Raw genomic sequence first — 26,502 nt, 5'->3', positions numbered from 1 at the left:
TGTCAGGCTGTTGTTGCATTACACGTTGCCATATGCTTCCGCCGTGCTGGGAAAACCAGCCTTGTCACAAGGGATGTCCTTTATTCCACAGCAGTCACTGCCTCTGCTGGCATTTTCATTGACCTCTGCAGTGTTTGGAGAAGGGATCCAGGCACTTGTGTCAGTGCAGTGCAGTGCAGCAAGCATGTGCAAATTCCCGGCTGCACCTCCATGTGTTACAGTTTTGTGCAATGTTAGTGCCCAGTGAGGGCACTTGTGTGCACATGGTATACTCTCTGCAATTTTTCTTAATGCAAAACATCCCACATTCCCTAGGAAAAAAACACAGTAATGTTATATCTGCATGCATTTGCATGCAAATACCAGCTCTCAAAACCATATTCTTAAATTCATGCCATCAGGAAATGCTAAGGAGAAAGACAGTGAAGTCCCACCTGTAGGGAACACAGATGAATTCAATCACATTCACTGAGAAAAATAAAATTTCCAGGGACATTTTCTCCTTTTCATGACTCTACTTGTTAAGATGCGCACAATGTATTGAGATGTCAGTTAGGAAACAGCTTTTAGCTTGGTCTACCACAATTTAAGAGAAGCTAAACAACTTAAAAAGAAGCCAGAAAAGAGGAATCAAAATAAGAGGTTTCAGAAAACACAAATCATTGAGAAGAAAAACAAAGCCAAAAACTGGAAGCATAGAGGAAGTTTAATTCCCAGACATGAAGAATGATAACGCTTAAAAAAAAAAAAAAAAAAAAAAAAAAAAAATCGAGAAAGGTTTACATGAAACAAAATCAAGTAAGTAAATAAACAGATAAATGAATAAACACAGCAATAGGTTGCTTCCTGAACCTGCACTCGGTAGGATGCAAATTAATGAGACTAATACTATTTGGAGAGGTTGTAGAAATGCTTTCAGTAGCAGTTTTCAATGGCAGGTCAAACAAATATTTGTGAAGCAAGACATATAGGTGATTTGCCTCAGGCCTAGGTGACCCCTGGCAGACTACAGTTTAATGCTCTCAGATTTGAATAAACACAAACTCACAGGGCAAGTTTTTAAGATGCCATTGTGTGATGAAGTTTATTTAAAAGCACTATGAAAGACGAAGATGTCTCCCTAGTTTTTATCATCTTACATCTCAACAATGAAATTTCTTTCACATGTCCCAGATGTAGTGTTTAAACACATCTAATTCCTTTCATCAGTAAGTCTCATTCCTACCTTGTTCTGCATGAAATACAAAAAAATGGTCTGAGCATCCAGAAGAAACTCTGCAAGAAATCAGTTGGTCAACAAAAACTTCTTGGCCTTTCAGATCATTTTCTTGAACAGGTCAGCAGAGTGGCGAGTGTTGTGCAGGTGAGGAACACACCAAGAAGCAAAAGACTCATCCTAGGAAACATCTTTTTAGTTATCTTACTCTTGCTCCGGGTACTAAGGAGTAAGTATGTGAGTGTGCAGGAAAGAAGGAAGTACCAGGACAGTGTTTCAGGCCAGTATTCTTTACATGAGCCTAACTGGAAAAGTCTTCATATATAGAACATCAATATGACTTAGACACAGCCTGTAGTTAGGGGAAAAAAATTATCAACAAGCACAGTGGTCTGTGTGCGCCTTTACGACATCTGGGACCTTACAACTCAATAGGTAGAAAGAGCTGCAAGGGTAAAACGAGAGGGATCCCTCAAGCCTCACCAGGCAGAAATGGCTCTTCTGGGTTTGGCTCAGACAGCAGTCCATGGCCCGCAGGTGGAGAGAATCCAGGCAACTTGCCTGACACACATGCACTTGGTAGATGCTATACGACTATCTACCTATTTTAGAACGTTATATAAGCACATATACTAAACCCTAGGGAGTAATACGAATTTAACGTGCAAATGCAAACATTCATTTTTGTTCCTTTGTGGCACCTTGGCCAACGTCAAGACAGTAATTGCATAATGCAGCTGAAAGCCACGTTTCTCTGGACTTGTCTACAAACCTCAAAGTGCCACCGTATTTAACCTCCTCAGCTCCACCTGGGCTGGTATGGCTAGATGGCACTGCACAGTGTGATTAAAGGAAAACAACTTGGCCTCCCTAAACCAGGACAGCTACAAGTCAACTTGAAATAGTGACAAGTTGCTTCTAGTTTTGGAATAAATTCACCAGCAAACTGCTGAAAGAAGTCCCCACAATCCCCTGCTATTTTGCAGAGAGAAACCCTCTCTCTGGGAGACACACAAACCACAGCAAAGCCATGGAAAGCGGTTGGAGGAATGGGAGAATCATGAGATGTAGAAATATGTCTTCAAAAACTAATGCCAAGAAAATGTGTCTCTTCTGTCAAATCCAGACAAAATCATTGCTTAGGGTTTAGTGCCCAACACTTGTCTCTTGAAATAAATGTTAGCAGGAAGGGAGGGGGGAATTTTTTTTTTTTTTCCTTAGAAATAAGGATTACAACTTTGAAAACCAGCCAGGTATCAGAAAAGCCCATTATAACCACAGTACCTAAATATGTAGACCATATGCCACGCACCTTTTTCATTGCAGTTGCCTTAGGGGCTGAGAACTGCTGCTCTTTTAATCTCTGTGTTGGTATAACTGTGTTTGTAGAAGATGCTCAGCAATGAGAGGAGTTTAAACTCATTAATTAACCTTAGTGATTACAAGATATCAGAGAAGATGACTGCAATCATATGATAGAGCTTACGGAAATACATGTAAATTAAATTAAAAAAAATGTGAATGGAAGAAAAGAACAAAGGCAAAACCTGGGATGAAGTTTCACACTGTGGATATACTTGAAAGACATTACAGAAATTACTTTAAAAAAAATGAAAGATGTTATGCAAGTCACTATTGTGTTCTTTCTTTCTCAGCTCTCAGATTATAGAAATCAGATTTAGAAAAGATCAACTGAATCCTGTCTTCTGCCTGCTATAAAAATATTTTCTCCCAGTGGTGTATTAGTTTCTAACCCAAAAGAACTGAAACATTTTCCATGAATATGACTGCACATCACTAATACAATGCAGCCTGCAGGCAGCTGCTGGGATTTTTACAGGATTCTCCCTATCACTTATTTCCAATTCAAAATAAGTTCTGTACAGATAATGGTTGCGTTACCCTCCCTGGAGAGAAAAGGATTTTTCTGATCAAGCTACAACTGCTGCATCTTTTTTTAAAAAAAAAGTTTGTATTGTTTTTGTAACTGATTGCTCCTGCAGCATTTCAATTTCCCATTGCATCTAGATAATATTACCATGGTATATACCCGGCAGTTTCTTATATTTAGTCTGTGGAACACCTAAAGAGTTTTGCAGTAATGGCAATCAGCACGCTGCCTCTCTCCCCCTGTGCCTTACATCTTCTCTTTTGTGAATGCTCTAAGCATATGTTTCCCTCTGCCTTTAGTTTGTTGTATTTCTTTGCTTTAATGTTGAAGGCATTTTTGGTCTTCGAGGTGCAAACCAGAAATTACAGTAATATTGTTTCGTTTGCAGCAATTTGCATGGCTTCATAATAAGCCATCAGGATCTAATAAGGAGACTTGCTAAAGTCTTCTTGCTAAAGTGGGTGTTCATTATGCATCCATCTCAAAACCCAAAGAAACTCAATTTCTCATCTCTTGGGAGCATTCCTCCAGTTTCTCCCCCAGAATATTTTTCTTCTTCATGTTTAACAGGGAGGAACTAATTTCTGCCTTTCTTCCTTAAAGAATGCAGACCTAGAAAGTGTCAAATTCAATCACGAAAGCAGTAGCTGGTTCAACATCCCCCTTGACAGGTTCTTATAACTTCAGAAAGACTGGAGGGAAAGGAAATGCGAGGAACCCCAAATCAAGGAAAGAGGTTCAGCCTTTCCTCAGACAGTCAACCAGAAATCAACCTTCAGGGAAGACAAACACAGGAACATTTTAGCTTGTTCCAACCTATTTCTTAAGCCTTGCCTCAGAAATCAGTACCTACTCATCTTGAATTCAGTGGGTTCCATATGACAGCATTTAGAGTTCCAGAGGACAGAACCCAGTGCAGGATGAGACCCTGCCTAACACTGCATAACTAAAGAGAAAAGCAGCTTTTCAGTACCTCTCTGTGACACGGCACAATCTGTCACAACCTTAACCCATCCACCCACAGGTTGTCCCCACACTACACCCATTTGCAGAAGCCAGTCAGAACTCTTTTTTGCCTCTCCTCACACTTTTACCCAAATTGCTTGTGTAAAGCACCCTGCAAAGGGCAGGAGGGGAACAACAAATTATAGTTGATTAATCACAACTGAATAGCTTTGAAAAGTCCACAACTTAGCAGGGGGAAGGGGAGACAATGTGTCATTGAGGTTTCTGTCTTACCGCATGACAAAATCTGCTTGATCTATTTGTTTGCCGCAGCCGCTCCTTTTCAGGATCCCACCGTTTCCCACCACGGAGCATTTCTTCAGTGGCAGCTGGAAGGGAGTAGCCTAGCAACACAAAACAAGGACCGGTTTTACAGAGGAGAACACACACATCTTTGTAGCAGCCGATTCTTGAGAACCCAGGGAGCTGGCAGGGCTCAAAGTGATGAAAGAAAAGGGAGAACTAGGAGCTAGGGAAAAAAAAAAAAAAAAGTACAGAAATTAGCTGGTAAATAGATGTGGGATAGGTCTTATCTGTACTCCCCAAAACAGGATGCAACAAATGTGATAAAGAAGATAGTGATATTTCTGCAAAACCAAAATCATCAAGTCCTGATGCAGATACTGACCAAGCCAGGCAGTCAGTGACCTTCTAGCCAAGCTGGAAGGACACAGGGGAAGACAGACAACGGGGGGGGCGGGGAAAAAAAACAAACCAAAACAAAACACCAAAAACCTAACATGAAATTGACCTTCCTTAACTGATATACAAAAGACAGCTCTGGGGAAGACCAGAAGGAAGGAACATGAACTAGGTGATGACAGAAGGGCACCGGGAATCAGGAGTCACCCTGGCTCCCTCCATGGTTTTGTCACTGGGACAGGTCACTCTGACGCCTGAGGCAAAGGTATGTAGAGCTTGACAGCAGCTGCTTAAACACTCAGCTGCCCAAACACAGCGTAAATTAAAATTAGAAAGGAACCATTTTAACTAAGGAGCTCTTGTAGTGCTTAGCAGGTTATAGAAGTGCAAGGTCAAATTGTTATGCTATCCTATGCATCAAGCACTGTAATAAATCAGATCTGTATAGTCATCTTCATGCAAGAGGATCTCAAAACTATGGGTGGGACATCTTCCTGTCATCCCCAAGTCATTCACCTTTAGTGAGGCTGGGACAATTATTTAAACGGGACACAAAGCACCAGTGCAGACCAGCACAGTAAAAAAAAAAAAAAAAAAAGAAAAAAAAGAAGTCGTGAAAAGACATGTGAATTTAAAGCAGTGTGATTTAGTTACAAAATGGAATTTGTCTATATCACAAGACTTAATATTCTCCTTATGCAAAAAAAAAACATGTGTGGGGATTCTTCATTTATCAAACCTGTCAAAACCTGACTTTGCAGTAGAGACAGAAGTTACTGCACAGGCCTCCGAGAACACAGATGCCAGGGCGACAGGATGCAGCATTGCAAAACAGTTCTCCTCTCCGGGAGGACAAGGTAGAATGGCAGCAGCACTCATCCTCACATGTACAAAGCAAAGTCTAACACTGCATTGTGTGTTCACGGTCCAGAAAACAGACCCAACATTACAGCACAAACCCTGTATTTCTTTTCTTTCTTAGATATATTTCCTTTATCTTCTTTTCTCAGCAAACCAGATTCCATTCAGCTAGTATGAACCCACAACCTGCTTTCTAATGAAAAACATTACAGCATTTTGATTATCCTAACTCTGGATTAAGATATGCTAATGCAGAAAAATAAATTTTATTTTCCTGAGGCCCAGCCACCATTAGGAACTCAGTGATAGCACAGAAGAGCTAAGCATGCAGCTGCATTCTTGTCCTGCGTCTTCCTTCTCAAGAACATTTTCTAATTTACAGTTATTAAACTAGGAGTATATCTTGAAATTTAAAGGACATCTCATCTCTGAGGTGACCCTGACCAAATGAGAGCTCACATATCCACTAAAAGCCCAGGGAGGGGGACAGAAATCAGAGGAAACGTAGGAGAGATATGTTTTATAAATAAAGAGTACCTTTTTTATTCAAGATATATCAAAGCTCCTTCCAAGACAGCTAGTTACATAAAGGCAAGGTTGTGACAAACCATGGACAAAGGCAGCAGCCATTAACATTAACTGTAGTGTTTAAGAGTTGTGGACAGTCACATAAATTCTGTGGCTTTAGTGCATGTCAAGTTGCTTTAGACCCCCAAAATAAACATTTAGGAGTTCCTAAATGCTTTGAAATTCTGTGAGTTACAGACAGCCTTTTTTTTTTGAGACCTTCAAGCCTATTGCTGGAGAGCACTTGCAGTCCTTCAAGGGAGGCTTATATCCTGTTATGCTCAAAGATGATAAAATTAGTTGTCACTTGCATGTATACTTTTGTTTCCAAAAGCACAGGAATCTTTGAAACTCTTGTCCTTCAGAGAGTCCAAGAAACAAACAAACAAACAAGATCAGGGTTGCCAGGGTGATTTGAGGGAGCCAAAGAAAAGCAGAAGGGGCGGATAAGATCACCACTGTGTTTGTCCCCCTGCCTAACCTGCGAAGAAATCCACTCACTCTATGGACGTAAGAGGAAAAACAAGCTGAGTTCTCTGTGAAAAGCCAGCATGCCCTCAAAAGCCCACAGAAGCTCTTGCCTCACCCAGCAAAGTACTGAAAATTCATGTGGCACAGTCGATGGACAGTCCACATGCCACAGCGTAGTTTAAAATGTTCGACAGATGCATTTCACAGAGGATCATACTTACAAACTCTCTACAAACATTATGCAAAAGACCTGGTTCCAGTACCCTAACAGGGTGTGTGTGTGTGGGGGGGGGGGGGGGGGGGGGGGGGCGGGATGTTATAAAGGCCTAAGGTTTAATCGTTCCTGCTGCTTGGTAGGTTTTCAGCTGCTTTGAGCTTAATGAAGAGCAATTGCTTAGAACGACCTGAGAGAAACCTGCATTTGTTATCTCACACATGTACTTCAGACATTTAAATCACAGATCTGTATTACTTCTGAGACCACAGCGGCATTTCAGGAACTCTGCCTTGAGCCTCTTTGTCCAAACAAACTGCCCGGCCATACACAAATCACACAAGTCTTAAACACAAGCATTGCTCATAAGCAGCAATGACGCACGGCTCCTTTTTCTCTCTACAAAAGGCATTTATCCTTTTCCTCTTTCAAAGGAAAAGGCTGCTGGGCTTTGAAATTGTTAGGAAATCACCACCCTGTAAGTTGGCAGCAGCATACCCGACCCAGTGCAGGACACTAGTGCGATGGCACACTTGCCTCCCTCCCACACCCAAAGGGTGCTCACAGGACAGCACAGATACAGGTGCTCGTAGGCTCTCCAAAGCTAAAATGCTGAGGGCTTCATTCTGTGGCTACCCATAAGCACTCCGCTCATTGCTTCCTTTGGGCTGCCCAAAACAAGAGGTGCTAACAGCTTAAGCAAAATTGCAACACAATTAACCAAAAGGTAGTTGCAGCCCTAACAGCAGTAGAATTACTCGGCTTGTTACTAGCTTTCCAAATCATTACTGGACCTTCAAGATGTTTCCCTGCATCCTCTAGCTATTCCTACTGATGGATTTTCAGGGTATGCACCATGGATTTAAGGTTGAATTTAATATTTAATTAATTATCAAAACCTGAAGTTCTTTTCCTCTAAGGGTAAAAAAACATTGAAAAGGGACTCCAGTAATGTTTTGTTTCTCCATGCCATGTGATTTTGTTGTATTTTCATGGCGTGGGTAATGTGCCTTCAGATTTTTTGAATGTTGTTGGGGTTGAAGGGTTGGAAGAATGCTACAACTTGCCCCAGAATTAAACTGGCTTTACTTTTTTGTAAAATAGCCTTAGACATTACTTGCAATTTCAAGTAAGAGGCAATTTTCAATCAAGAGTGTTATATTTTTAAGGTGATGGTGCTATTTGGAGATAATACTATACAGTATTGCCAAGTTTGCTTCTAGATTTCTATTACCAGCAAAATATGTTTCATAGGACTTAGAAAAACCTTCTCATGCTTTTCTTCTTTACCACCCACAGCATGATTCTTTGCTAGGCAAATTCTCGATTCATGGTTAACAACATGTAAGTTCTCACATGGTGGGGACCCAGCTGTCATTTATACTAAATGCTCACAAAAAGCTCAGTTGTTTTTCTCTTTAAAATTGTAAGCTGGCCTAACAAATGCTGGCTTTGGACTTTAAAGTTGTAACAAAAGCATTTACGTTAATATTAGCTTGCTGAAACTCTGTTATTCTCATTGTCAACATATTCGTTGCTTTCTTCATTCATAAAATTTTAACGAACGGCTGGAGTCTTGTGGGTGGACTAGAAAAAAAATAGCACAGTGTCAGTTCATCTAGTGTACGAGAGAAAATGAAAAAGTGACCAACTCATCCCCATTTTTAAGGAATCATTACCACAGAATTTGCAAATACTGTTAACTAAAACCACTCTGCATGCTGGAAATAGGCAAGATGAATTCCCTTTAGAAGTTACATTTCAAATAATTTTAAAAAGGATTGCATGAGGTGGTTTTTAAAAGGCATCTCCAAACAAAACCAAAGACAGAAAGACCCTGTTGTCTCATTTTCCCTGGTTTAAAACAGTGACACTCTAATAATAATCAATGAAGATGTTCTAGTTGATATTCATGCAAACGAAAGAAGAACTTGCACACCCCCCTCAAATTCAATGACAAATAAGCACACAAAGCAACAGACTAAAGACTCCCCGTTGAATATAGGACTAATTTAACAAAGCATCTACCCAGCAATTCACTGATTAGTTTCATCATTCATCTAAGTAGAAATAAATCATTGTCATCAGTTAAAAGAACATTACACAGTACTAACAAAATATAATTTATTTTAGCTAATGCTGCTCTAATTCACTTTGATTTCATTGTTAGGTTGTTAATGCACTATTTTCTGCCCACTCCCTGCCAAAGACTTTAATCAGCAACCACGTTCTTACTGGGAAAACAGGAAAAATTACAGTATTCAGCCTCTGATTTAGAGCTGAAGATGTCAAAAACATTGAAAATACTGAGAAATTAAGTTAGGATAATTAAAAAAAAAAAAAAAAGCATTTTGAATTTGCAAGAGGTGCTGTGATTTTACTGTCCCTTTTAAGAAAGCAGCACCCCGATGAGAGGGGTGGTGTTCTACTGATTTTCCTAAGGAGCCAGCAAAACCCCGAGAGTCAATGAGAAGGCAAATTCAGCTCTTAAAACATTTTCTTGCACCTTTGTGTAAGGATGCAGCTGACACTTTAAAGGATAGCTCTCTGTGTGCCAGCCACAGGTAACACGGCCTTGGTTTTTTTTACACTGTCAGACATGGCGGGGTGGCAAACGCTCCTTCTTCATTGTTTACAAATCATCTTTGGTCTGATGGGCCTTTTGTTCCTCCTACAGAGCTGTCAAGACATGACAGCTTGATGGCAACCAGCTCCAAAAAACACTGATGTCAGGGACTGCGTATTCTCTGTACAGGAATGCCGAGGGTGGCTGTGGTTCCTTGCCTTTCACTCACCTCTCTGTGCAGCTGCTCCCGTCCTGCCCCGACCTGGGTACAGGGGCCCAGGGAGTAACTACAGGGAGTAACAGAAATGTAACGAACATCCCAGAGGGCAGCAGGAGCTGCTGCTCCCAAGAAAGAGAGGACTTTTCAGCCGACTTCCTACACTAACTATATTTCCTACATACCACATTTCACCACGAAAATTCTTAGGATTAGTGTTTGAGGGTTTTTAAAGTGAAAACTGAAAATTTTGGAAAATAGAAGATGGACTTCTTTTTGAGGAAAACTTCCTTTAAAATCGAGCACACTGTTATTTCAAAGGTCTTGCATGTAATAATTCGTAACTTCAGACATTTTACAACCTAAACCTGTTTTCAGCCTGGCCTTTCCGTTTGAAGTTTCTGATTGAAATAACCCTACAAAGTCTGAAATGCATCTAAAATCTTAACAATAATTTAGAACTCACTTTTGTATAGAGAAACAGAGGAGACATGGATTAGCATGGAAGTGTCTGAGAGCTGGAAAGGGAGAAAATCATTTCTGTATCACAGATCTTAAGAGAATGTTGTGGGCTGGAAGATGCATGCATTTTAACGTATCAAGAAACCATACTGATACTTCACTGACAGAGCTACTGAATGCCATATAACTCCTAAATTGTTTTGTGTTCATGCAAAGCTGTATTACAGAAGCTCATTAGTGAAACTGTTGAAAGCTGTATTTCACCTGTGCAAAATCAGTCAGAATCACAACGTATGTTCCATTGAGACTTGCTAAATGTGTTACCTGTAACTCGTACAAAATTTTCTATATTCCACTAATAGGTGAAATAACGTATTAAGCAAGAAGCAAGCCAAAAACCTGGCCTCTGTGGCAATGCTGTCACGAAACAGAGGGACAGGTACAAGCATACTTAAGAGTCATTTTGTGGATCAGAATGGAGCCCCTGCCAGACTAATCCCAGGTATGCAGCACACTGCCCTTTTTGTGTATTATAATTACGAATGTTAATAAATAAGCTTAGCACGCTTTTTCCAATTCTGGACTCAGATACTACCACACTCAGATATTCAATTACAAACCAATTAGTGCAATGAGAAACCGTGATAGTGACCATGAAATCCCTCTAGGAAACAAGAAAGATGTCCTACAGTGGACATCCAGCTACATTCTTTAGTTTAGGGTTTTTACTAGTTTCCTTGCTCCATAGAGGCATTGCCAACTAACACATTCTGAAACCTGAAGCTCATTGCTCGTACAAAAGAGAAGCGGTCTAGGTGGGGCAAGCTTCTCTGTAACACCATGCAAGCATGTCTCACCCACAACAGCAGTGCCTTTATCAAGGACTGAAGTAGAATTAAACGTTCAAGCTCACATCAGCTTTGTGCTCTTCACAAGTATGTAATTCATACGCTATTGTTTTTCATGAGATTAATGTCTCATGGAATATTTATACAGGGACACAGAACTGCAAAAGACCACTTAGGAGAGCGAACACATTGCCCTGATGCTGCAGGAAACCCTCTTGTATCCAAAAGGATACATGGAATATTAACTGCAGAGCAATCACACACAAAAGAGAGAACACTGCAACATACCTGCATATTCACAAAAAACACGGAGTACCAGTAACTAGCTGGCAGTCACTTTTATTTCAAGCTGTACTTTAAGCAGGAACTTCAAAATGGTGTGCTTTCTAATAGGTTTCCACCCAGCACGAAGTCACTGCAAGTGAGTACTTGCCGTGAATGAAAAGAACATTTCAGATTGCTCCTGTGGCATTTCATTCAATGGAATCAGCCTTTATCCAGCCAGGACAGCGATAGCACAGTGTGGGGATTAGGCGGTGGGCAGGGGGTGGTGCAGGGGGAAGCAGGAGATCACCTTTGGAGGTTTTAACCATTTATTTTAGAAAACAGATTACTGATGGTATATCATAACACTATTTTAAACAACAAACACTGTGAGAATGTGAAGGGAATTGTCCCTTATAAGAAAGGGAGAGACTAATGGGTGGGAAATCCCAAAGTTCTGTAAGATTACTGGATCCAAACTTTATGGCCTGCAATGCACTAGGACCCCAAACTTTGGATTAAAAATTATAAAAAGGAAATATTGTTTCATCATTAATTAAAAAAAGGAAATGAGCATACTGGGGGTGGGGAGGGTGTCTCTTATTCTGGAAGGTGTTATAGCTTCCAACATTTCCACAATTTGGAGGCCTTAAGAAGGGCGTGAGCTGCCTTCGAAATAGCTGCATTTAGATGTTCATGGAGCAACCCAGCCCCACGTAAACTGTACAAAATGGAAAAATATTGTACAAATCTCTTGAGAAACAGCTTGATCAGAATTTGTAAATAACTGCCTCTGTTGGTTTCCCTAATCACCTTCTCATACACTTGAATAACTCACTTCACTTTTTCTTTTTTAATCCTGTCCAATAAGGATAAACTGATTCATAGGTCAAATCACTGAACTCTGCCAACAACCACAGAAACATTCAGCAAATCCGTCCTTTTACCTGACATCACCAGTTGTCACCATGAGCTTAAAAGAAAACATCTTCCATTTTGTGGGATTCTCAGCCCTGCTCTGCTTTGCCAGCACCTTTGGAGGCAGGGACACAACACCCTCCCACGTAGATTTCAACTAACTCAGACTTAAATCCTGGCATTGTACAGCATTTTCACACCAGTTTGCAATTCACCTCCCAGTGAACTGGTACGCAATGGCAGAGAGACATGCAGATGCACCAGGTATCACAGTGGTTATTTAATACTGTGCTGAACGCTTAGCAGCAGCCCCTTCTCTTTTTGGCTTAGAGATCTAACTTTCAGATGCTGCTTTTGAATGGTTTGCCCATCCTCCACTTCTTCACTGTTACCTTCTTAATCTGCTTCAAGTCTGAGCAGAAAGAAAAAGCTAAATATATGAAACCATATACAGGGCTGCATTGATAAAATGCTCTAAGCTTAAGTCAAAAAAAGCACATTGAAACATTTTTGAGTTTTGACTGGATGCTTCATGGAAACAAGGGTAAGCACAAATCATCACTTCAGAGGGGAAAACTAAAGTCATCCACGTCTATTAAACAAGAACAGTTACTATTTTATGAAAGTTTAATGGGTTATTCTCAGGCCTGGGAAAATGCAGCATGAACTTTTTACTTCATCACCTACACTGCAGCATGCAATTTCCTAGCTGAGCAAGTTACTGTATATAGGCACACATTTTAATTTTTATGCACAAAAGTTTTTGTTAAAGTAAATGACTTTTATATTCCAGTTAGACAAATGTAGGTAGAAAATAAATAATATGATTGCCCAGTGAAAAAGTCCTCCAGCTCTGACTGTACTTTCTCCCTCAGCAATTTCAGAATGGAAGAACGGTACCAAACTGAAACCAAAACAGAATAGTGAAAATTGCAAGGTATCCGCTTACTTATGCCTGCTGTAGGAATAAGCAGACAACGTACTCTCAAGCTGAATTACTCTCTTGTGAGATCGTTGGACAACACACAGTCAGCAAAGATAGGAAAATATTTGGAAATTTTGCAAGACCAACTATTGTTTGGTAAGGAGTACTACTAACTTATTTTCCCAGCTTTACAAAGGATTTCTCCACACAATTTCACATACATGCAAGGTTATTGCCAGGACCAGTCCACAAACACGCAGCTCCTAAGCATTTTCAGAGAAATCTTAATCCTGCAGAACTGATGCAGGATGAACGTTTCTGCAATCACATGATCAGAATACAAATAAATGTGAAAAGCAACAACAGTCAGCATCAAACATGGGTGGGGGTAGGAAAGACAGCACGAAGGAGGACTCTGAAGGTGTCAGGGGACCCATCTGAGTGTATGTGGTTGATTTACTAGAAAGCTTATTTAGCCATACGAACACAAAGTTCTCAAAAATCTTATTAGTAGCACACAGTATAAGCAATAAATAAGTTTGTTTCAGCTCATAAAAATATAAAGGGCTTGCAGTTCTACTTGTATAAAGGGCAATAACAATTAAACAAAAGGAATGGCTCTCTGAATTCCTGAGGGCCCTCTGATCCCACTGATATGAATAAGGAGCAGCAGCAAAGGAAATCAATCAGCTTATACAGGCACCAAAATATGGATTTAGTTATCATGTGAAAGATACTGAAGTTTAAAGCTTTGGCTTCTATTTTTTAGTCTGTCTTAAAAGCAACAAACTTCCATTTAGCTAGTATTTTAAAAAAAATGAGCTTCTACAAAGAATAGATCCACTAAGCAAAAAATGTTTGTCTTTGCTTTACCCCTAAATAGTTGAAATGAACCAATGCCATCTATTGAGATTCACTAGTTAAAAAGACATCAAAGGCACCTAGCAAGGATTGGTGTCTCTGGGAAACTCGCAATTAGAGTTTGAGTGGAATTTAAATACTGAGATTGGTTTCTGGCAGCATGGAAGCTCTGTTTACTTTCTTTAATACTTACAGATTATTTTTTTCTTCTCTGTTAATAAGAAAAATTAAGCCTCTTAAGAAAGCGTCACTTATAGATAAGGAGGAAATATCTACTTATTTTATGACAAATTTTAGAGTTTGAAAATTACAAATTTTACAATATAGATGCAAATCTATTTGCCAATCTTTCTTGGTAAAATCAAACCATTTTCTCTGATTCCAATTATGTAAATGTAGGTAAACAGCAAAGGGAACCACCACAGAGAAAGGTTAGCCTGGAAACGTTTATGGGCTCTGGTGTTTCAAGGTTTTTAATATAATTTATGGGCAGTGATTGGATGAAAACACCTTATGATATTGGGCTACCCGGAACCATTGAAAAAAAAAATCCAACATATAATGTCATCTTGCAGATAGAGTGGGTTCATTTCAATGCATTACTGAATTAGATGAAACAACGGTATGAATCCAGAGAAGCGAGCAATCACATTTTTTCCCCCTCCCATACCACACATTAAAACCAAATACATAAAATACACTAAGAAATAAGAAACAATTTGAGGAATCATTAAATGTACCCAGCTTCAAAGAGCCATTATATCTGGGCCAGGTCAGGATCCTGCATCAATCTGTATCTTACATCTTTGCCCTGTCCTTCATCTGCAAACCTAGATGGCATGCAGGTTGGCTCCTCTAACTAAGAACACAAGAAAAGTTGACCCATAAGGGTTGAAAAGTAAGTAATAGTATGCAAAGAAAGCAACACAAAGAATTTTAAGGACTGCATGTAAAGCAAGGGTATAGGTCTTCATTTAGAGTACTATCTTTAGGACATATTTCTGCAGAAATGTAGAGACACATTTAAAAGACCTTGCTGAAACATACAAAAAGTGGTCAGCAGCATAATAGGCTCTAAGCATAACGAGTGACTACCAAATTTTTTAAAAGGAATGTTTACAGAACAAGGAAGCCATTAAGAGGAAAATGCCATGCCACGTAATGACACATCTAAAGGTTATGAAATTATAAGTTTAGGATTCCAGGAAGGCAGAGGGGAAAAGCTGTTATGATTACAGAATCAACAAAGTTTCCGTAAGCTATTTATTTTTTCCGGTAATGAACACAAAACTCCTTAAAATCTTGACATAGAGGCATGAGAGTAATTCACCAACTTATTTCAGTAACTCATCATAAACTGATTTGAACAAACCATGATCGTTTCTATATCAATTATAAAACAGTAACGTAACATTAAAATGTGGAAAAGTGTCATTGCATAGGATATAGGTTCCCCCAAAAGGCACCAGAAAGTGTTATTTGTGCAAGCCCACACAAAAGCTGGTGTGGGGCTAGCTCCTCTGCTGAGAGCACAGCAAAGCGGGGACGCCAGGCCCCGGGGACCAAACCCGGCCCAAGGGCGAAGCCCCGCAGCGCGGCCCCCCGGTCAGCAGCTGTGCCGGAGCGCACCGGCGCGCAGCCGCGGTCAGCACCCTGGTCAGCGCCCCGGTCAGCGCCCCCGCCCGCCGCGACCCGCCGCCCCCGCCCTCACTGCCCGAGCGCGTCCCCTGCGCATCGCGGCAAGCGCCAGCCCTCGGGTCCCGTGTTCACTGGAAGAATTACAGAACGAACTGTGCGCCTCCGTGAGACAGCACACAATACTTTTTCATACCCGATTACCCTGATAGACTAAGCAAACACAACCCCTGTATTCCTGATGCCCCTTTTGCAGCACATCTTGTTCATGGCATTCATCTTCTACTCTCCATTCTGTTTGGTCAGAAACAAAAACCATAACAAAATCTCTTAGAGGTATAATTACATTCACTGAGCCAAGAGGTTAAAAAAAAAAAGATGTGTTGTCCTCTGTTAGAGGTTGCAATTTGGAGAGGATAAATGCCAAAAGTTTTTAATAAACTGCAACGCTCTTGCGAGCCAAAGAAAAGACCATGGAAATCAGAGAAGCCACTAAGACATCTTTTGGGGTTTTTTTGTTTCTTTTCTAAGATATAGCCAGGCCTGACATAGATTTTCAGCTATTAAACTAAATCTAACCTTATTTTTCACTAAAAGCTATTTCCAAACCAAAAGCTAATCCAGGGCAAACTGATGAACATCAAGATGACTCACTCAGCAGGAAGCTATTAACAAGGATGCACTGGATTGAGTCCTCCCTGAATGCTAAACACTACAGACCAGCAAGCTACCTGAGGTCTAGAAGTTTCTGGGGCCTGCTTCAGCCCTTTTCAAACCCTAGGCTGGAAAGAGAAGTTTAACAGTAAACATTTGAGCCTTGTGACTTGGAAGAGGACAGCAGTGAAAGAGCAAATGACTCTGAGTTTGTCAGTGGAGAACATCTGGGATCCCAGTAGGATGGCAGGTCAATACTTAGCCCCGTGCTGAACCCAATTTCTGTACTTGCTAGCATGTAACACCAACATTCAAACATGACAGATGACTACAGCTTGTATATAGCATCTTTAAACACATATCCTTGCCAGACTTGTTTCTCTGGCTAAGAAAACAACCCCACTCTGCTTCTTACGCTCATTGTACTGTTCTAGTTTTCATCCTTTTACAAAGACAGAAGTCATGCAAGAACTGCCAGGATCTTCCACTCTGAAAACTCACTCATCTGATTTTGATACTTCCCAAACGTAATCTTCTACTTTTTCCTTTAGCTTCCTGTACTCACATGAGGAATCTCATTGAAAAAGACAGCACAGGCTGGTTGTTGGCTTTTGTCGGTACATGTAACTGTGTCCTCTAGTTTCATCTTCCCACAGTTTATTTTTAGTGCTCTCTCAGACAATTAGAGAGAGATATTCAAGTGGTGTTGCTCTCCACTCATGTCTGGATAGCCTTTAAAGGGCAGACTTAGAAAAAAAATTTGTAAAATGACATCGTGAATGTTGTACAATATATTCCTTCTCAATTGTATCTAGCTAAAAAATGTCATACTTTCAAATGATGCTTTTTCCCCCTAGGTACATAATCTCTCAAAATATGATCTGTGATTAGAGAGTTAGATTAGATTCTTTTCCCTTTTTTTATTTTTATCATCACTAGTAAAGATTCTGCACAAGTGGACCACTTAGAACTTCCAATTTTGGGCTGGTCTCCTGACACTGCCATTCATGATACCTGGAAACAAAAGACTATTAGACCATTCCAGTGTAACAAGCAAGCTAACAATACTGTGCTTTTCTCCAGTAAATAAGAAAGTAATGACTTCAGAATATGCAGAGAACAAGTAGATTAAATAGATTCTTTTTAATAGCATCCCTTTTCTACTCCTAATTGCATTCTCATGCCACTCAACATCAATCCGTGCTCTTTCTGCCAGGAAAAAAAAAAAAAAAAAAAGTGTCTTGGATTGCCATAGCCTTCTTTTTCTCATCTTTTTTACTCAGCTTCTCCTTTGCTTTAGCAAGGCATGGCCCATTTGGGTATTTACCTTCCTTGTTTCTACCACCAACACAGACAAGTTGGCCTAGTATATGGAAAACAACCGTAATAAAGCTGGTTTTTCATGTCTGGTACATCTGCTAGGTGTACAGTTGAAATCTATGGCTGGATTAACTGTACCACAAGTCCTTTACATGCTCACCTGCGTAAGGAAGCTAAATGCCAGAACATAACAGACCAACGCAGAAGAGCACCTGGGCATTAGAGGCTATGGCATACACCGTGGCACTAGCACCCTGCAACCACATAAAACCAGAGGTGGAAGTCACATTTCTGACCCACCTCATGCTGTCACAGTGAGACAAATACTTTCCAAGAAGCATCTTTACCAAAGACAGATTGCACTTGTTTTGAGGGCAAGAGGCTAAGAGCAAGCAAAGGAGGAGGTGACAAGAAGGGCTCTTGCGCTATGTCCTGTCAAAAACATTGCTGATACCACCACACTTTACCTCTTTTATCCACTATGCTTGTCCCCCAGATTAACACCACTTGTTTGGTGTGAAATAAGACTAATTGGGCTGTCATCTTTGTAAAGACTAGCTTAGAGGTATTCTGGATGCCCATAAAAAGTTTATTAAATCAGAGGCCTCTTGTGGGGAGGATGGTAAAAAGCTAGGAAAGGCGATGGTCCTTCTTGAGCTGGAGTGAAAGACCTGCAAGCTTTGATGACAGAAAACCCAACCTTGAAATAAAGATAAGGGTCCAGCATGACACTGGTACTCCCTCAGCTCCTTGGATGTCTAACAGAGTAACAGAACTACACGAAACTGCCTGAAGAGTCTGATAATAGGGAACACTCTTACTGTACAGAAGTTCACACATGTACTATCTTCTTTTATTTCCATTCAAGATCACACAGGTTCACTTCAGAGTTAAATACCAAAGTGAAAACTTATCAGAACTACTGAGCTTCATTGAGGTTTTGTATGGCAATCTCTGAAGCCTGTGAAATTCATAATCTTTCATAAATTATATCAAGATTCAGCTGAAAATTTTATGGATATTATTGAATTAACAGCCTACATTTTTTGTTCGCAACAAAGTCCAGTTGCAAAACTTCCATTTGAGCAGTGAAAATTTTCACCAAGATTTCATTAAGCATTAAGAGGCTACTTGCAGATACAACTGACTGACAGATACCGCACTCCAAATATTGCAGTGAAGTGAAGAGGAGGTTGTTTTACACCACCACGCTAAAGATAAATTAGCAGTGATTCTACATTAGAATTCAAAATGGGCGAGTCTTTCACATTGAGTTTGGCAAAGCAGTGGGTCACAGGCTACAGTATTTTGTTTAAAACACTTCTCCCACTCTTAGTTAAAATTCAGACATCCAAATTCACTACATCACAGAAATGATACAGCTCCATTGAACTTGCAGTAACTGAGGGCTAACAGGACTCTACACAGAGCTACAAGCTTGCTGCACATCCAGAGATCTCATCCCACAACAGAACAAGAACAAAAGCCACCTGCTCCAGGGTAGGAGCCATACTCTCCCAGGTCATTGAGAGGCTGAGGTGAAACACTTCCTCAGACCTCTCAAGCCTCAGATATTATGAATGAGACTCATCCCCAGCATCACCTTCCCCCACTACAGCACCATCAATATACAAGCTGGTCATTCTCTACTGCTTTAGGACTTCTTGTCCCAAGTGCACTTGCCTGATAAGCACACAGGTTGTTAGAGAGAGAAAGAAGCTACAGTGTGACTCCCACTACAGTCTCATGCCCACAGAAAACCAATGAAATGCCATTCCACCCAGGGCTGCAGCCTCGCCTCCCAGAAACCTGTCACAAATATTGCATGCAGTCACATCCACTATCTCATGGTAAGCTAACTTCCCCCCAAGCACCTCTCTGTACCTTCCCACTGGGTGGCCCAGGGGATAGCTCCATGGAGATTCATATATTGGGTCAGTAAAAGGTGAAGAGATACCTTTTCCAGGAGCACCACACAGCAAGACGCAAGGTTTCAGGCAGCCAGCACTCAGCATTTCTCCCTTTCTCTCTGCTGCCATGCACAAGAAAGTATTCCAAAATGAAGACACACAGGCAGACAGAAAGAAGGATTTTGTCTGAGCCCTGTAGATCTGGTTAATATTAAGGAAAGACCTCTAATGCAAAAGCTCGTACTTTAGTCAGATAAAAAAAAAATCTCTAATGCCTAACCAGAAGCATGTGTACCTATGGAGAAATATCAAGCTGTAACATGGAGGGTTTTCAACAGAGATTTCATTGGTAGATACTCAGTTGTAGCTTGTCAGTTACTTCCAACGTGCTGAATGATGTAATTTTATATTCATATACACACACATATACCTATAAAGTGAGAGTTTAATATCAAAAATGCTGTAATAAACTGTAACAGCTGGGAATAAGCATTAAATAGGGAAAATGACAATCAAGTTAAAACAAGCTCCATAAATGAATGAAAAAAATATTGCAATGATTTTGCAATAAACATTAGAGAAGAGCAAGTTCTCATTGTTGACCCAGCAGATGAGGTAATACCCTACACAGCTGTTTGGACACCCAAGAGATCCTGACTTTCATTGTCTCTAAACACTGATGTAATTCACATCCATTTCCACAGCCGGAGTGATGCTTTAAAGAACCAAAAGCACAAAAGTACAGTGCAATCATTAACAGCCCAAGCAGCCATAGGGATAGAAATTAAAATATTTTCTCCATAAAAATCTGTATTTCTACAGTTAATTTTAAATTTAGGAAAAGAGCTAGCATTTCTGCAATCAGGAAGTGTGTTGTATTTAATTTCTGTTTGGATTGTTCATGCATTGCAATTATTTGGTAGGGTAATACTTTTTATGTCTTGTCTGCATTGTAGACCTAGGCAGCAAATTTTCTGAAAATCGACATTTTAAGTAGTGATGTATTTTGGTATTGCACACAGTTTGATGGGCAAAGTCAGCAGTTCTATACACAAATTTATACTTCTGGGAATGGTAGAAACAAGATATACTTTGGATGCAACAATGAGTTACTGGAACTCATTACTGGGGTATGGTAAATTCTCCACCATAAGGAGTCCTTTGTATCCAGAAGCAGTAACTGCGCTGCAGCCTGGTAACTGCAGCCTTGTAGCACTAACATGCTGCAGCTGAAGCACTGCTACTGCACTAGACTGAGAAATCACTAGATGCCACCCTACAGTTTGAGTTAGGAGGTCAGGCCAGGTCATAAGGGTTCCTGCTGCCTTTAAGCCTACTGCACTGGAGAAAATAGCACGCAGCACTTTGTACCTGCAGTGTCAAAATACATGAAGAAAGATGTTAAGTAAGTGTGGCCAATAGAATAAGAATCATCAGATCATACATATGCTTGGGATCTGATCTGCAAGCAGCCCTTCCATGGCACTCCAAGCACAGGTAATGGGGATTCCAAATCCCAGACAACCTACAGGCTGCAATACAGCCTCTACCATAACTGATTTATTTTCTGTTCCTTCCCTCTTTCCCATTCAAATGAAACTATCGCAAATGACTCCCGTCAAGTCCCAAAGGAGTGAGAAGAATATCAATGCACAATGTAAACTGCTCTTAACACACCACCAAAGTAAAAAAATAATTTTTACTTAGGTAATAATTTTTGCAGACACAATTTTTTTCTCCCTCGAATAAGTAGCTAGACAACTGTTGAAGGCAAAACATAAAGATAAGGCAACCAAAAGACAAATTTTGTACAAAGTGCAAAATTGCATTTTTAATTTATTCCTTCTGACAGAAACTTGGAGTGCACTGCTAGTAAACGGTAGTTAGGTATACGTTATTGAAATGAAAAAGACCCTGAAAGCATAATTTCAGAGAAAATGCTTTTTGAAAGAGAACTTCCATGAATTCTGGCAGAAAGGCTACTCAAAGCCACGCACATACGTGCCACATTTTTGCAAGTTATACTGTATTTAGCTTCCTTGAAAGCACAACTGGAAATGGGACGTTGACCTCTTTGCCAGAAGATGGAAGAAACTCCTTTTCCAGGTAAAAGGGCTGTTAAGTGACTGATTTGGATTGCTGTTAAGTTAGGAATGCTGCACGTCCTCATATTTTCTGTATTTACTCCAGTTTTAAGGGGATTTCAAAAATGAGCCATGCTTGGCCCGCTGGTGAGATGTTTAACAAAATAATTTTATACGGTTTCTAAATATCTGATCTGTAGAGCATTAAAATAACATCAAACTCACTTTAAAATGTCATAGACAAATGTCATAACATGTTAATTGAGAATGGAATCAGTGTGGTTTTGTGATCTAAAGGGATCCAAAAAACACATAGAAACAAATGGAGAGAGCAAAAGAAATAAATTCCTAATGTGCCTATACTCTTAATTAATGGTTTGGGGAGAGGGCTTACTGCATGTTCAGACACGCAAGACATGCAAGAAAAACATCATGACAAAAATAGTGCAATGCTGAAATGGAGAAGTTCCCGCTGCAGGAAAATTCAGAAAGTAAGTATGAGCAACAGGATTCTAACTATGGAGGATTAAAGAAAAGAAAAACATCACTCAGCTGCAGTGAGGTAAACCCCAACTAATCCAAACTCCTGAGCGCAGGTGTAGTCCTTCTGCAGAAACATTGTTTCACCTTATATTGCCTGTGATCAGTAAGCACCCTGCCTGTTTTGACTTCACGTTGCTTGATGAAATTTAGCAACTAGACAGTTAAATTTCAGAAGTTAGTGCATCAAGTATAGGATATGAACTTAAAGCCCACCAATCTGAAACAAAAAGACCTTTTCAGGCCAGGGAGCCTTCTGAAGTCCTCTTTCACCACTGAGCTTCACTGAACAAGACTGAAAGCTCTGTGGCTCAGATCAGACAAAGAATGAACCAAAACCTCATGCAAGCACTTAAAACCTCTAAGAATTGTGCACCGTTTCCTTCAGACATTGCAACCAAACAAATAATCTATATCACATATGTTCATGAAATTGGAGTTCTGCTCTAGGTTCTGTTAATCACCTCAGGTAACTGCTTGTATCCCATCCGTAAAACAGAACGACAGCAAAACCTGTATTGTGGGAACTGCAGAGGAAGAGTGCCCTACAAAAACTAAGCTTATCCTGCTTTAATGAAAAAATACTAGTCCTCCTTAAGGAGTTTGTTTATCAGTGTTCTTATACCTTCAAACCCATAACAAACCTATCAAAATAAGAGAACATTATTACACAGTATTACTATGGGGGGAAAAAGATATCTAGACAACAAAGAAATAGGCAACAGCAAAGCAACTGCAACTTCTACCCGACGCCAATCACGAGCAATCATTTTACAGCTGAAAAAATAACCATGAAAACCTGTAATTCATTTCTAGAACACTTTGAATTTCACTCCAGGTGTGCAAATTACCCTAGTATCGGACTATTGGAGTAGCACTTACATGGAAAAGAGTTGTCTCGTCTTTATGCAGGATTCAAATCCCCACAGCAGGATAAAGTAGAGCAGCCAGAAGAATTACAGTGCTGCAAAACAGGTGCACAATGACATTCATGCTCCTCGTCTTTATCGCTGCAATGACTCTCTGTCTCTAAAGGTCTACAACAAGCTGCACAAACTCCACACAGCAGCCCAGAAAGCATTAACGGAGTAGTCAACTGACCCCCTAACTGTGATTAAAAGGCCAACTAGAAAGTGACACTACTAAAGATTGAAGAATAGCAGCAGCAGGTGGGGAGGGCTGGAGACTATCTAGGGGAGAACTGAGAGCCAAAGCTGAAAACATGGTGAGGAAAGCAGGATAAAGAACCTGCAGCAGACCAGGGAGCTCTCAGTAATGGTTCAGCACAGGGTGCTTGGGCTGGAACCCAGGAGAAACACAGGCTGAATTATTCAGACATTAAGGAGTTATTAAATAGGCTCCCTCAGAACAGAGTCAAACCTAAGGCTCAGCTTCTCATGTCTGGGAGTAACTTTGTGCCGTGTAGCAGGAAAGACAACAAAGGTCTTTTCTATCGGAGAAGTGGACATTGATCCAAAGGGATGCTGATTCTCTTTGGCAAGAGCCAACACAGAAGTACACCGGAACGAGTGAGTTTTGAAAAATACCAATTTACTCCCACCCTCTTACTGTAACAGGTTTAACCACAAACACATCTATAGTATAGTGTACATACTAGTCCATCTTCTCTATTATCAAAATCGGAGTGCTTGGAAAAATGGAAAGAAGGGCTGCAAGCTTATACTTAAAAGAATAAAACCAGGTATTATCTCATGCATACATAGTTACTGAGAATGAGGAGTTCTACAGTTATGCTCCTTGCAGGATAAAAATGCTATCGACGAAGCTAGTAGGAAGTATCTACTTTACATTGGAATAGAACCCTGAACACTTTCTAACTTTGCCTCTTTGTTTTTCTTCTCTAAGGAAAGAAGACCCTTTAAATCACAAAAAGAAAGTTTCTGATCTTCATTGGAAAAGTTATTTTGTAGGCTTTACGTGGCAGCAGGCTTCAGAGAAGTATTCGGATGTATAAGTGCACAGAGGGACCAGATATCAAACTTTAAAGAGAAACCACCATTGCTAGTTACCACTGCATCGGTTTTCTCTACAACGTTGTTTGGGGTTTTTTTTCCAATTTGAAAATCCCAAAACACAGGGACTATCCAGGCATCCTGATGGCAATCTGGGGTAAATTCATACCTGAAAAAGATAGTATCTGATCCTCTCTCAAGAAAAAGCTGCAGAAAATAAGATTCTCACTACCACATCAGGAAGCCAGGACACCAGGGATTTCACTTCTTTCATTGGGTCACACGCCAAGGATCTCTGTTTAAAAAACTAAATGAAAAATAAAAATCAATGGAATTGTGGATGACCTCACTTTAATACGGTGATGTTGACCATTGTGGCATGCCATCCTCATACATACTTGGACCAGCATACAAAAAAGTCTAACTTTGCCTGCAAAAATAACAGTCTTAGAGTAAGATCAGTTCATTGAAGAAGACAGAGAAGTAGAAAAGCATGCAAGGATTCTGCAAGACGTACACACAGCCTGCTTGCAAGGACTCCAAGAAGCATCAAGTGAGAGATGATTCCCTGCTTATTGCCATGAGCAACAGAAAGGATGCTGTCAGCTGGGATGAGGACAACAAAGAGCAGTGACAAAAAACTCCATTTTATCTTATCTGAGTGGCTGTTTCAAATTTGCCTTGCCTTTTCACTCAGGGTTTCTTAAAGGTTATAAACAAGTATTCTGCAGTCAGACTAGATGAAAAAGATAAATAACTCATTCACTACATGAAAACAAAGGTTAATAAAGGCTGAAAAATGAGAGAAACAAAGAAAGTCATTCCTTGTTACCCAGGAAGAAGCCACAAAAACAAATTTATGAGTCGCTAGCAGACCTGTACTCAGAAAGCAGGTACTGTTGGCTAAATCCTGGCCATGCTGAAGTCAACTGGAACATTGCTATTGACTTTGGTGTAATGCGGCTTCACTTGACCTATTTTGCAGCATGCTTGTTACTCATTTCCCCATCATGGCTCTTTTGGTGCTTAATAATCCAGCACCTGCATTTCCGTGCTTAGTGACCGCCTTGAAAAGACAAATGCAACCACCATGCTGGCCACTGCCACAGCCATGCTAGGATGAGAAGTTGCCAGCACTGGGTACCACTTCAAGGAAAGACCCTGAACTGGGGAACTGGAACTGCAAAAAGTCTGCCAAGACCAGAGTCAGGAAAGCAGTGCTGGTGAGCTTAAATGAACTAGTCTCACTTTTCAAAGGCCTTGCTTAATGCCATCGGGTGGAGAAGAGCTCCTGTCTGCTGTGCTCATATACTGCCCAGAATATCACAGAAGGTCTCTAAGTCTCTTTCAATGTTTAGTCTGTGAAGCAAAAGGAATAGTGGTTCAGCATCTCTATCTGTTTAACCTACAGGCAAAGGGTTTTGCAGTATTTCTTCCCCACATACTCCGTGCGCAGAAACCCTCATTTTAATTGTCTCCAGTCTAGGCATAGATTTAGCTGTGCAGTAACACCACACATTGGATTTGAATGACTGTAAAGTGCTTGAGGGAATTGTTATAAAGAGCAGCATACTCATACCAAGGATTATTTATCTTTGGCTTTCTCATTTCTTCTTCTGGCACAATAGCAGATCGCAGAATAGATCTGTGTAGCCTTTGCATTTATTGCCTCCTTTCACCTAAACTGTCTCCTGTTGAGCCTAGTCCCATCACTTAAATTTGCAGCATTGCTCCTGAGTAACAAGCTACGCTGTGCATACGCCAAGCACTGCTGCAAGGGAAGGGAAGTGAGGCAAGCAGTGGGTTTTAGATTGAGGAAAAGGCTGGAGATCATCTGGATGGAGGAATGTCTACTAATGAATTAGCCTACAAATAGGCTAGCCAGCCTAAAAACCAGAATATACTACACATTCTCATTCTACATTCCTGACGTATTCACAACCTCATTAAAAATATAACCAACGGAGAGACAGTGTTGTTTGGTATTATTTCATGCCCTAGAGGCAGGTCTAATTTAGCTTGGCTCTATACACTGAGAAATAAAGACATACAATAGTAATCCCATGCAATCTTCACCGTGCACCCTGGAGAGGGGGCTCACCACTGGCAACTGTCCATCTACATAAAGTACTTTCAGTTTACTGAGGTGGAGAGATGGGTGAGATTAGCTGAAGCAGACTGTCAAAGCTGTGATCACAGCACAGGGATCTTACTCCGGAAAGGAGAAGAGCCCCGTTCCCTGTTCAGCCCTCAGTGCACATTACCAGGGAGAAAAGATGAGCATGTGTGTTGGGACACTAGCTTTGCCTCATTAGTAGCAACATCCAGTGATCTCCTGGCTACAGGAATAATCAGCAACACTAAATACAAGCTTGTTCAAGCAGAAAGGTGCCATTGAGCTCAGCCTTTCAGAGGATATGGCGTTGTTGTTTTGTACCATCCCCAAAGCAAAAGTCTG

The 26,502-nt window shown here is 40.5% G+C and overlaps 1 protein-coding gene across 1 annotated transcript in view; it reads right to left on the bottom strand.

The window, feature by feature from the left end:
• Positions 1-26,502, bottom strand: part of ST8SIA1 (ST8 alpha-N-acetyl-neuraminide alpha-2,8-sialyltransferase 1) — a 141,228-nt gene that overhangs the window by 68,233 nt on the left and 46,493 nt on the right. Inside the window, exon 3 of the mRNA XM_037389176.1 lies at positions 4,347-4,456. Coding sequence (XP_037245073.1) covers positions 4,347-4,456 — 110 coding nt within the window. The remainder of the gene's footprint in view (positions 1-4,346; positions 4,457-26,502) is intronic.

The sequence above is a fragment of the Falco rusticolus genome, chromosome 5, assembly GCF_015220075.1.
Source record: "Falco rusticolus isolate bFalRus1 chromosome 5, bFalRus1.pri, whole genome shotgun sequence".
In the NCBI taxonomy this organism is placed as follows: Eukaryota; Metazoa; Chordata; class Aves; order Falconiformes; family Falconidae; genus Falco; species Falco rusticolus.
Note: the sequence above shows the minus strand (reverse complement) of the source record. Positions and strands in the feature narration are given on the sequence as shown.